Source organism: Rana temporaria, chromosome 13 (genome assembly GCF_905171775.1).
Source record: "Rana temporaria chromosome 13, aRanTem1.1, whole genome shotgun sequence".
Taxonomy (NCBI): domain Eukaryota; kingdom Metazoa; phylum Chordata; class Amphibia; order Anura; family Ranidae; genus Rana; species Rana temporaria.
Window position 1 is genome coordinate 79,047,146 of NC_053501.1, and position 12,388 is coordinate 79,059,533.

A 12,388-nucleotide genomic window follows, 5' to 3' on the forward strand; every position below is an offset into this window, starting at 1 on the left:
TGTGCAATAAACCAGATTATGTTTGCAAAACATCTGACAGTAGGCGTGTTGGATATTCAGCAATAGAATTGCATCCTGTTGAAATCTCAATTCAACCACTGTGCACAATCTACATTTTGTAATAACCCCTTATGCTGTAGGTATTATAAGGCAGTAAACAGCATATAAATGTTCAATTTTACATGCCACAAAAGCTAAGATATCATCATAAACATGCAAGCAATAACAACATTTTGTTGGGATTGTATGTGATTGACCAACACAAAGTGGCACATAATTGTAAAGTGGAATAAAAATGGTTTTACAATTTTTTTTTTTTTTTTACAAATAAATATCTGAAAAGTGTGGCGTGCATGAAGGCCAAGGAACACACCAGACAGGTCAGGGTTTAAGTTGTGAAGACGTTTAAAGCAGGGTTTTATATATATATATATATATATATATATATATATATATATATATATATATATCTCACAGCACTGTTCCATCCATCATCTGAAAATTGAAAAAGTATGGCACAACTGCAAACCTACCAAGACATGGCCGTCCACTGAGAGCATTAATCAAAGAAGCAGCCAAGAGGCCCAGGTATCTCTGGAGGAGCTTTAGAGATCCACAGTCCATCAATTCTGCACTCCACAAACATTGCCTTTATGGAAGAGAGGCGAGAAGAAAACCATTGTTGAAAGACAGCCATATGAAGTAGTTTGCGAGAGAAGCCATGTGGGGAACACAGCAAACATGTGGAAGAAGGTACTGTGGTCAAATGAGACCAAAATGTTACTTTTTGGCCTAAAAACAAAATGCTATGTGTGGCAGAAAACCAACACTACACATCACTCTGAACACACCTTCCCCATTGTGAAACATGGTGGTGGCAGCATCATGTTGTAGGAATGCTTTTCTTCAGCAGGGACTGGGAAGGTGGATGGAGCCAAATATAGTGCAATCTTACCAGAAAACCTGTTTAGAGTCTGCAGAAGACTTGAGACTGGGGCAGAAGTTCACTTTCCAGTAGGATAACAACCCCAAACATATAGCCAGAGCTACAATGGAATGGTTTTGATCAAAACATAGTCATGTGCTAGAATGGCCCAGTAGTCCAGACCTTAATCCTATTGAGAATCTGTGGTTAGACTTGACAATTGCTGTTCGCAGATGCACTCTGCAAAATATCTCAAGCTCTGTCAGATTGGACAAAGAATGGGAAAAAATTATCCTCTAGATGTGCAAAGCTGGTAGAGACAGCCCCAAAAAGACTTGCAGCTGTAATTGTAGCAAAAGGTGGTTCTACAAAATACTGACTCAGGGAGGGCTGAATACAAATGCACGCCACACTTTTCAGATATTGATTTGTAAAAGATTTTGAATAACCATTTATCATTTTCCTTCCACTTAGCAATTTTGTGCCACTTTGTGTTGATCTAATTCTGTCACATAAACCCCAATAAAATACATTTATGTTTCTGGTTGTCACATGAAAAAAAAAAAGTGGAAATTTCAAGGAGGTATGAATACTTCAAGACACTGTACAACAAATGATAATAGTTGATCTACTGTAAAAAAAAAAAAATATATATATATATATTATTATTTGCACCACATGGCTCATGAGACAGAATAAGAAAATGTGGGGGGCCGTACACTGATCAAAATTGAATAGATCAAGGGGGAACTGTCCAAACTTCGACCAGTTATGTGCATACACTGACTTTTGCTGAAGGACCTTGTCCGAAAACCCTTGGATGAACAGTGTGTGCATCCCAATTTGCTACAGCCACAGTTCTGGGCAGTCTGATGGCAATGGTTACCCCTTTCACATTGCAACGGCGCGGTGTAGGCAATTCCACAATGTACACCATTAATGTGGATAGAATCTTTTTTTTAACTTTCAGCCTGCTGGTTGAATGACATAAAGCTATCAGTGTACGGTAAGCTTTAGGTTAGGTTCATATGTATGCAGATACAGCAGTGTGTGTCTAGCAAATTAAACCTAGAATCTTCCTACTGAGAAAATCCAATGAAAGGATGTGCTGCATATAGGGGGTGGGGCCACATTAGTGATGACATCCTACAACCATATTAGAGAGATTACAGTGTGGTGAGATCAGGATGATCTCATCGGTACATGCTTGTACTAGACCACTATGTGCATGCCTTTTAGATTGAATACATTTTTCTTCAGAGCATTTTTTTTTCTGTTTCGCAAATGCCTATACATCTCTTTGAATAGTATATATGGAGATAAGAAGAGCAGTTAGTAAGCGGAGACCTACAATTAGCCAGAGGTGGTGTTCAGAGAAGTTTGATTCCATCCCAGAGAATGATACACTGCTCAAAAATAGTAAAGGAACACTTTTTAATCAGAGTATAGCATCAAGTCAATTAAACTCCTGGGATTTTGATCTAGTCAGATAAACAGCAGAGGGGGTTGTTAATTTCATTAACATCAATGCAGCTGAAACTGATTAAAAGGGGAAGTAAAGGTTTGTTTTTATTTTCTAAATAGGTTACTTTACGATAGTGCACTGTTGGTTCACTTACCTTTTCCTTCAATTTCCCATCTAAATGTTTTTTTCTTTGTCTGAACTTCTCACTTCCTGTTCCTCCTTCATGGCACTTCATTTTGAAGACTTGGGAGATGCATTTTTAGGTTTATCACAGGGGTCATTTGTGTGCACATGGGCTATTTAGCCTGGACGTTATAACAATGAAATGCAACTTATAACAAAATCCAAAATATTGTAATTTGTTGTTTTTTGCCGTCACTTTTATACACAGATTGTGTTTATTGTCCCTTTTGCATTATTCATAAATCACACTGAATAAAGTTTGCCGGTATCTAAATGTTAAAAAAATAAATAAAAAAAAAAACACACTTCCCAGCACCAGCCAATGCAAACTGATCACAACCCCAACCCCCCCCCCCCCCCACTACAGCCAGTCAGTCCAAAACCAGCTGTTGTTTCTGATTCAGTGATTGATTCAATAGCTTTGGTTAATCGAACATCGATCATTTATTTTTTAATTGCTCCGTCACCATTTTCAAATTTTCTTACCAACAACTGTGTAATGCAATGGCCATCATGATTGGACACAAATTAGATAGGCGTTTTGTCATTATCTCACAAAATTTTGGCAAATCTAAACCTGGCAGCTAAGATTGAAATCAAATAGCAACACATATGGCCATCTTAAAAGGTATGTAAACGCCAACAATGAACAGCTCTTATTTGGTCCCTCAATCTGTTAAATAGACAATCAAAATAATTTTATATTGCTTTGTTAATTACAAGATCTCTAGCAAGATCAAAAGGTATGTTTTCGCACGTGGACAATTCCCCATGTTCTATGCAGCCCCCATACATACGGACTGGTAAGCTGCTATATATTACATTTTTAACTGAAAAGAAAACTGAACTATATTCACCCCCCCCAATTTTGAACCAACATCTCTCCTTTGGGCTTACCAAGAACTATATAGTATGAAGGTCAATAAGGTAAGACATCACACAACAGTTTAGATTTTCCAAAAGACTGTACAAAAAAAATAAAATTATATTGTGGCCATGATTATATAGATGTGCCTCCCGACAGATATTCATGGCAAAAAGTTGATGCAGAAACAAATCAGATCTATGCAACATATTCATAAAAAAGTTCATGGGTTACACTTGCCAAAAAAAAAAAAAAAAGGGAGCCGTTTACATATATGCATAATCAGAATAAATGATAAAAGTCGTTAACAAATGAACAGTGTTTAAAATCTGTAACATGTAAGATAAAAAAAATGTTTAACAAAAAACACAATATCACGATGCAGTTAAAAATAATTTTATAGACGAATGTGACTGCAAATCGTCATCAAAAAGGCTGTACTCCAGTACAGCACCACGTTTTACTTGCAGAGAATCTTTACCTGGCAAGCCTTTGGATGTTTCCTTAATATTTTAATACAGCATGGAGAGGGAACAATGACATTGAGAAACAAGAAATCAAACAGAGTCCAATAAACTAAAGATAACAGGGAAAAAGTCCTTAAAAGAGCTGAGCACGGCCTAAATAAGGGTCAAGGGGAGGGGGGGGGGGGGTATGTGCTAAAAGAAGTTTAGCTTGGTATAGGATGTTCTCTTTATTGCTTTATTTTGCTCAACTTGCTTCCATCCGTAGTTTCTTTCTGCTTTGAGGTTCTTCTGGTTCCGACTCTGAGCTGGAATCAGATCCTCCATCAAAAGCCGATATGGCACTGCCATTAGGATTGGTGTAAAGACTGCTGTCAGACGAAGAATAGCTGGACTGAAGCCTTGAGTTTGATTTTGCTTTCTCAAGAGCACGAACTGCAAGACAAAAAAAATATATAAATATTTGTTCATGGTGGTTCTAAGAGAAGAGAGGAAGACTCATTATGGAGGCTTTCCCACATTTAATGGGGGAGGGTTCTGCTGGTGGAACAAATGTAAAATCAGTTTGCAGCAGTATTCCAAACTTGTTACAATGGATATAAAAAAGTCTACACACCCCTGTAAAAATTTCAGGTTTCTGTGATGTTTAAAAAAAAAAAAAAAAAAAAAAACACACAACACAAAGATGAACCATTTCAGAATTTTTTCTACATTTAATGTGACCTATAAACTGAAATCTTTTAGGTGGAAGGGAGTAAAAATAAAATATCACATCAAAAACACCTAACATTTTAACAGGGGTGTAGACTTTATATCCACTGTACGTTGGGGGAAAAAAAAAAAGTCCAACCAATAAATGTTAGCATGCTTAGAGACACACATTTATTTTTGTAATAAATGCTTTTTCTTAAGTCTTAAAACCAATTTTATGGTGCAGGGGGTCCATCTTGATGCAGAGCATGGCACTGATGTAACAATGTCAGTACCACGCTCTGCACTAGTACACACTGTAAATTAAGGGCACCATGGTGACATCATGACAGTGCACAATATTCTGTAAAACTGAGGACATCTTTAGGTGCTGCTAAAGACAACTCCAAATTAAAAGAGTATTGCAGATGGGGCAAACAAAAAAATATGCAACAAGTACATTTTAAATGTATGTATGTATGTATGTATGTATGTATGTATGTATGTATGTATGTATGTATGTATGCATGCATGTATGCATGTATGTACACACACTATGGAAACAAAAACGGCCAATCAATATAAAAATGTGGGCAAGAAACATTCATTCTTTACAACACACAGGCAACAATTGTAAGACAGATGGGTAAGAATTAGCAAAACAATGAGCAAGAAATAAAGATGCAATCGCAACAGTTACAATATGCCAGGTTTCTCGCCAGTGAGATGCCTTTTTGGCACAAGAACAGGTCCAGGATAGTTGCTTCACCAACTCAGGAGCTATTTAAAGCCAATGGCACCCTTAGAAATACCAAAATGCACCTCAATTTTGCCTTTCATATTGACTCAAAATTAATTCTGCAAAATGGTGACGTTTCACCAAAAATTGGCAGATTTGCTGCAATTTAAGCACAGAAAAAAAAAAAAAAAACAACTTGGTTTCATTCTTCCCCAATAGCCATGTAAAAGATCTGCAAATCAGATTATGCATGCATAACTGCTCATCTCATATATAAGGCCACACTTAAAACTCTTGGTAAAGTACAATTAAATTAACACTTTGCAAAGACAAAAAGACTTGACACAAGTTGTTCTCACCTTGTTGTTCTAAAAGAGCATTCTGTCTCTTTAGGTCATCAATATCTTGCTGGTGTGTGTGATTTTTTCTTCTCATATACTGTATATACTCTGTGGCTTTGTCCAGGATCTGTGCCCGTGAAGCCTTAATGGGGGAAAAAAAATCCTAAGCCTATATTTATTTTTGACAAGAATAAAAATGAACTTAAAAAAAAGTAGATATTTAAATTGCCTAAAAAAAATAAAAAGAAAATATATATACCAAAACAAAAAAACTATTCCGTATTGTTGCAAAGGCTCTGTAATTAGAAATTAAGACATTTACTTTATACTTTTTGTCATCCTCTGCATCCTTTCCAACCAGGCCATTCCCATCTGTGCTCTGAGAGAATGAGAGAGATGTGGTCCACCTCCGACTCGGGCATTGCTTGCCACATGCTGGCTGTATGTGGTAAACATTAAATATTACATTTTCCTGTTTGAATAAAATATACTATACAATAGATCCCGGCTAGTACTAGTTGCTAAGGTGCCACATCCCTTATTACAGAGAACGTTTTTTTTTAGGCACCAAAAAGACACAAAATCCAAAACATTATACATTTTTATTTTAGAACAAATCATTGAAAGCAATTATAAAACCACCATTTTAGTCTGATGCAAGCACCACCCTGACAGCAAAAACAATTAACTCCATTTCCATTCAAATGATCATCATGGGATAAATACTGGTGGTATAATCTGAAATACAAATGAATACATGTCAAAACATTTGAACAAATGATATCCATAGGAACTACAACATAACACACTACATATAAAACTTACAAAATCCAAATCAGATATTGGAGTGGATGTGAAACACATAGATCGAAACTTGAAGAGCGATTAAAAAGGAGTTGTAAAGTCTTGAGGTTTTTTACCTTAATGCATTAAAGGTGAAAAACCTTTTTGCGGTGCAGCTGCACCCCAGAGCCCCCCCTTTTACTTACCTAAATCCGATCTTTCCAACGTTGAGAACAAGCCCAGCCGATGTCTCGGGTCCTCATTGGATAGACCGATAGCAGCAGCACCCATTGGTTCCCACTGTTGTCAATCAAATCCAGTGACACAGGAGTCAGGGGGTAGGGTTGAGTCATGCTGTCTGTGTCAATGGACACAGCAGCAGGACTCCATAGCATGCCTACACAAGTGCCCCCAGGGAAAGCAGCTCTCTGTGGGGGCACTTAATGCGAAGGAGGAGCCGGGAGCACTGCCAGGGGACTCCAGAAAAGGGGCCGCTCTGTGCAAAACCCTTGCACAGAGGAGCCAAATTATATATATATATTATATATATATATATATATATATATATATATATATATATATATATATATATATATATATATATATATATATATATATATATATATATATAAAACAACCTTTACAAATCACTTTAAAAGGGGTTGTAAAGTTTATTAAAAAAAAAAATAATAATAATAATAATAATAATAATAATAATAAACCATGTCTTTCTTATCTCCACTGTGCAGCTAGTTTTGCACAAAGTGGCCCCGATCCTCGACTTCTGGGGTCCCTCGGGGGCTGTCTCAGCTCCTCCCCGCAAGAGCTAACCTCTCTGGGAAGCGCTCTCCCAAGGTGGTTAGCTTGCGGGCGCACTCCCGTGACACAGTCAGGGCTTCAGTCGGCCCTGCCACGTCATTGATTTGATCGACAGCAGCGTGAGGCTATGGCTGCGCTTCCATCAATCATCCAATGAAGAGCCGAGAAGCCAGCACGTTGACGCGGGACTTGAGGGCTCAGTTAAGTAAAGTGGGGCGGCAAGCATCGGATGTTTTTTCACCTTAATGCATAGAATGCATTTTGGTGAAAAAACACAAAGCTTTACAACCCCTTTAAGGTTGTTGTACAGATGCCAAAAAAGGACTCCCCAGGAGTAGAAACCGAGAAGAAAAATAAATGAAATTTCAAATTTTATTTTCTTGGTTTCTACTAGTGGGAGGTCCTTTTTAGTTTTTGGCTATAAGCGTTTCACGTTGGCAACCATACCCACTGCAATATCCAATTTGGATTTTGTAAGTTTATATATAGTATGTTAAGTTACGGTAACTATGGATATTACTTGTTCAAATGTTTTGACATGTAGCCATTCGTGTTTCGGACCATACCACCCATATTTATATGCATTGGGGTCAACGATCTTTTAGGACAGACTGTATTGCCATCAGGGTGGTGCTTGTAATTTGTATCAGAAATTTTTTTTTTTTTAGTTTTTACATCTTCTTTTAGGGCCAGTTCACACCAGATGCAGTTCCGTGTGCTTTTTTTCTGCACTAAAAATGCATGCAGTGTGTTTTCCATCTATTCCATGGGCTTTAGATCACACCATGCAGTCAGTTTCCGCACTGGAAACTGACTTCATGGTGTGAACTAGAGCCAATGGAAAAGATGGAAAACACTGTGCATGCATTTTGTGCAGGAAAAAAAGCACACAGAACTCAACGGAACTGCATCTGGTGTGAACTAGCACTTAAGACCCCTTTCACACTGGGGCATTTTCCAGGCACTTTAGCGTTAAAAAAAAAAAAAAACGCATTGTAAAGCACCTGGAAGAAGCTGCATCTGCAATCCCAATGTGAAAGTCTGAGTGCTTTCACACTAAAGCTCCTGAAAAACGCCCCAGTGTGAAAGGGGTCTTAGCGGAGCTTAACCAGCGTTTTTCGAGTGCTGGCAATGTGAAAGGGCTCTGAAAGCACTCAGGATTTCACATTGGGATTGCAGATGGGGCTTCTTTCAGGCGCTTTACAGGCTTTTTTTTTTTTTACGCCAAAGCGCCTGAAAAACGCCCCAGTGTGAAAGGGGTCTAATGCTTTGTTCTAAAATAAAGTGTAATTTTATGGATTTTGGGTCTTTTGGTGCCCAACAAAATCCCATCCTCATACTACATATTTGTTCTAAATAAAATATATAATTCTATTGAACAGTTTAATTCAGAGCAACCTGGTCATTGTTAATGTCAGGAAAGGATTCATCTCTTCAAATCTCTTAACCACTTCAGCTCTGGAAGATTTTATTTTTAACATCTAAGGAGATTAAAGGGTTAAATATGTGCCTAACTGTTTAGTGGGTGTCAAGTGTGCTGCTTTTTGCCAATTATCTCTTAGTTTCATTGGCCAGGACTTGCTGACAGGCTCCCACTGTGTACACAGCAGAATGCACCAGGGGGGGGGGGGGCACGCATGCGCGCCCTAAACCCAGAAGTAGGCGATGTACCAGTACATCGCTTTGCCTACAGCGGCCACTCGCCTGCAGTTCAATGTGGGTGGTCGTTAAGTGGTTAAAGAAAACTGAGGGTGGAAAAAGTTAAATCAAACATGGTTTACTTAAAATTTACCAGCTTGCTAGCCTTGCTGCTGAAGCCAGAGAGCAGATTTAGATGTGTGTTACATCCAAGAGTAAAAAATATATATTTTGTATGTAAACTATACTTAAAGGAGTTGTAAAGGAAAAAAAAATGTTTTGCTCAAATGACTGTTTACAGGGTATAGAGACATAATAATTAACCGATTACTTTTAAAAACGATTAAAAATTGAAAAAAACAATCATAATGTACCTTTAGTTTCAGTTTCGTTTTTGCATGTTATGCTGCCTCTGTGCTGTATAGAGCCATAGAGAAGTGAGGGTTTGAAAATGAAACTAGAAGCTCCCAGTACTGTGGTCCAAAGGAAACAGACAACCAGGAAGTGTCCAGAACAGAATTACAGCAACATCAGAGCAAAAACGAACAATGAGGACATGAAACCAGGACTGCAGTAAAGATAAAGGAAGCTATTTAGCTAAATAAATGTTTTTTCCTTTAGTGACCCTTTAAGAGCCAAATGTCAGATTTGATCAGCTTGCCATCAAATAGGTGCCCATCTTAGCCATTATGATGTTGGGCTAAAGTAGAATTATTTAAAATTATATAATGGGGAAGGATCAGCACTCCCAATGTTTTTTTTTTTTTCCCCATTGCCGTCTGTGTTTTCCCTGGGGAGATTAATCTTCTCAATTTCTCCTGGTGACCACCATTACCAAAACAGAAAGTGATGGGAAAAATCCCCAAATTTTAGTTTTCACCAGAAAAGGGGAAATATCTCATCAAGCAACAACTGTCTGGAGGGGAATTCCCTGCAATTTGTAGAGAATTCTTCTCACTTCCTGTTCTTTATGATAGGAAGTGAAGGGAAATGTTCACAATCGGACAAAAACAGTCAATAAAATAGACAGGGGGCCCCTACCCTACTCTATCCAAAAGTGTAAGGGAAAAAAAAAACAAAAACACAAACACACACACACACACAAAATGGTATACGGATGGATTATAGTGTGGGGGTTTTTATTTAATTTTTTTAAATAGGGGTTGGGTTTGGCCCCTTAGTTCCAATAAAAGGAACTTGAGGCGCCAGCATACCAAGACATGTTGGACAATTTCATGCTCACAACATTGTGGGAACAGTTTGGGGATGGTCTCCCTTCCTGTTTCAACATGACTGGAGGACCTCAACCTGTAAGAACATCTTTGGGGCAAACATTCCCTTAGACGCACTTTTATACCTTGTGGACAGCCTTCCCAAAAGAGTTGAAGCCGTTATAGATGCGAAGGGTGGGCAAACTTAATATTGAACCCTACGGACTAAGACTGGGATGCCATTAAAGTTAATGTGTATGTAAAGGCAGGTGTCCCAATACGTTTGGTAATATAGTGTATATCTATCAATCTGGGTAGACCCAAGTAAATCAGATTCATATGTAGCTAAAAAGATCAGAGATCTTTTGGGCAGCAGAAAAAAAAAAAAAGCCAGGCAAATCCTAGTGCAGTATGAATTTATCAAGTTAAAAATCCAAAAAATATATAAAAATTGGAATGAGTGTAAGGTGCTCTTACAGAGTGCCAATAAGAGTAGGTGCTTGCCACATTCAGCATCACAGGAGAGCCTTGGGGGAATAGTCCACGAAGGACGTATGTCAGTGGGAAGCTGAAGCTCTGAGTGAGCTCGGGAGGAAGCCAGCCGCACCTCCATCAGAGCTATATTCTTCATTGCTGCACTAGGATTTGCCTGGCGCTTCTTTTTTGCCTTCCATTCTCTCAGTGATGGGGTTTCCCAGCCCGTGCCTGAAGCAGCCTCGCTCCTTCTGCGAGCAGTTATTTTAGGGACTCAGATCAGACAGGGACTCATCCCCTAGAACTCTACGATTATCTCCATCTCAGGATTGTGATTAGTTTTCATAAATTTTTTAAATTAACAACTTTTGTTCTCTATTTTTTTTATTGTTGCTTTGATGAACTAGCATACCTCTGCATGTCTTCCTACTATTTCTAATCAGACGTTTTAGTGCTGAGCGTTACACCAGTTGTGTGTGTGTGTGTGTGTGTGTGTGTGTGTGTGTGTGTGTGTGTGTGTGTGTGTGTTCTAATTACATTTTAAATTTATTCGATTTTGGAAAATGTATATAGCAGTGTTACAGTCTAAAGATATTCTGCCTGTAATCAACATTTGGTTAAGTCAAGCTATTGTGGATAAAATCTACCAATATATATAAAACTCTAGAAACATCTGCAATGAAGCCAGTAAAATGTTCTTGTGTCACATGGGATACCCCGAAACCTATTACTATTAAAAGTGGAAGTAAAGTTGCTGTCTAAGCAAATGGCTGAAAGGCAGGGTATTTAGGGTCTCTTCTGCCATAAATGCATCCTTCTGCCTGTCAGCTGTCATGTTCACTGAGCCGCGCATTACCCACCTGTGGGGCCTAAAAAAGAAAAAAACAAAGAAAACAAAAAAAAAATTTATAGCAGACTTCATTTCCGCTTTAATACGTTTTTCCTCCCCATTACATATGGAGGAACAGTTTCTAGTCAATTCCTCTAAGGGTTATTGCTGGTAAAAAAAACTTATGTAGTGCTGAAAACCACAGGAGGTCAAGACACTGGACGTGGGAAACTTTAAACCAATAAATCCAACTTATAAAATTGGTAAAAAGGGGGATTAATGGCTCGTTCACACCATGTCCATTGAGCCATGTTGCTCTTTACAGAGGCTCAACACTAGGGAACATGGAAAAAATTATTTTCCATGTGCCAAGTTCCTGCCATAGCAGTGTTGAGGTGTGAACCAGGGAGATAGCACAACTGGCCCAAGGTGTGAACCTGCCTGCCATTTCACAAGGAGTGATGCATTTTTTAGGCATTTAAGGTAGGCTGTACCTGCAACAGTACAGACAATACAAATGGGGCTACTTTTCTGTGGCTATAGCAATCCTTAATAATGTTAAATAGATAAGGGGCAAAAGCTGCTACCATATCATGACCTCTTTTTTTCTTAATCCAGCCTTGACTTTGTGTCCATTAGAACAATCTAACAACATTTCAACATTAATTCATTGAACATATCTGCCTTAATAAACAAAGCCATTTAAAAAAAAAAAAAAGACCAATTTAACCCCTTCCCGCTCAGCCCCGGTATACCATTACTAGGGTTCTGTATGCCTGGGGGGCAGGGAGGATCGGCAGTCAGGTAGGTGACCACTGTGATTGGTTGTCACAATTGGAAACTGGACCTGACGCCTACTGATCGTTACTGACCTTCACAACTTAGTCTCTGTGTTGGGAGCTCGCTCTCAGCACAGAAACATTAGCTGCCCAGTGACCCATATTGCAGCATGTGTTACACAA

The 12,388-nt window shown here is 38.4% G+C and overlaps 1 protein-coding gene across 7 annotated transcripts in view; it reads right to left on the reverse strand.

Moving 5' to 3' along the window:
- Window positions 1-2,993: 2,993 nt before the first annotated feature.
- MAX (MYC associated factor X) overlaps window positions 2,994-12,388 on the reverse strand; it is a 38,457-nt gene continuing 29,062 nt past the window's right edge. For 2 of the 7 annotated variants that reach the window (XM_040333249.1, XM_040333251.1), the window contains 4 exons: window positions 11,458-11,466; window positions 5,995-6,111; window positions 5,691-5,814; window positions 2,994-4,337 (listed from right to left, as the gene is read on the reverse strand). In XM_040333249.1, coding sequence (XP_040189183.1) covers window positions 4,150-4,337; window positions 5,691-5,814; window positions 5,995-6,111; window positions 11,458-11,466 — 438 coding nt within the window. In that variant the 3' untranslated portion in view covers window positions 2,994-4,149. Of the gene's footprint in view, window positions 4,338-5,690; window positions 5,836-5,994; window positions 6,112-11,457; window positions 11,467-12,388 lie in introns of all 7 variants that reach the window. The other 5 variants (XM_040333250.1, XM_040333252.1, XM_040333254.1 and 2 more) reach the window with 5 other exon arrangements.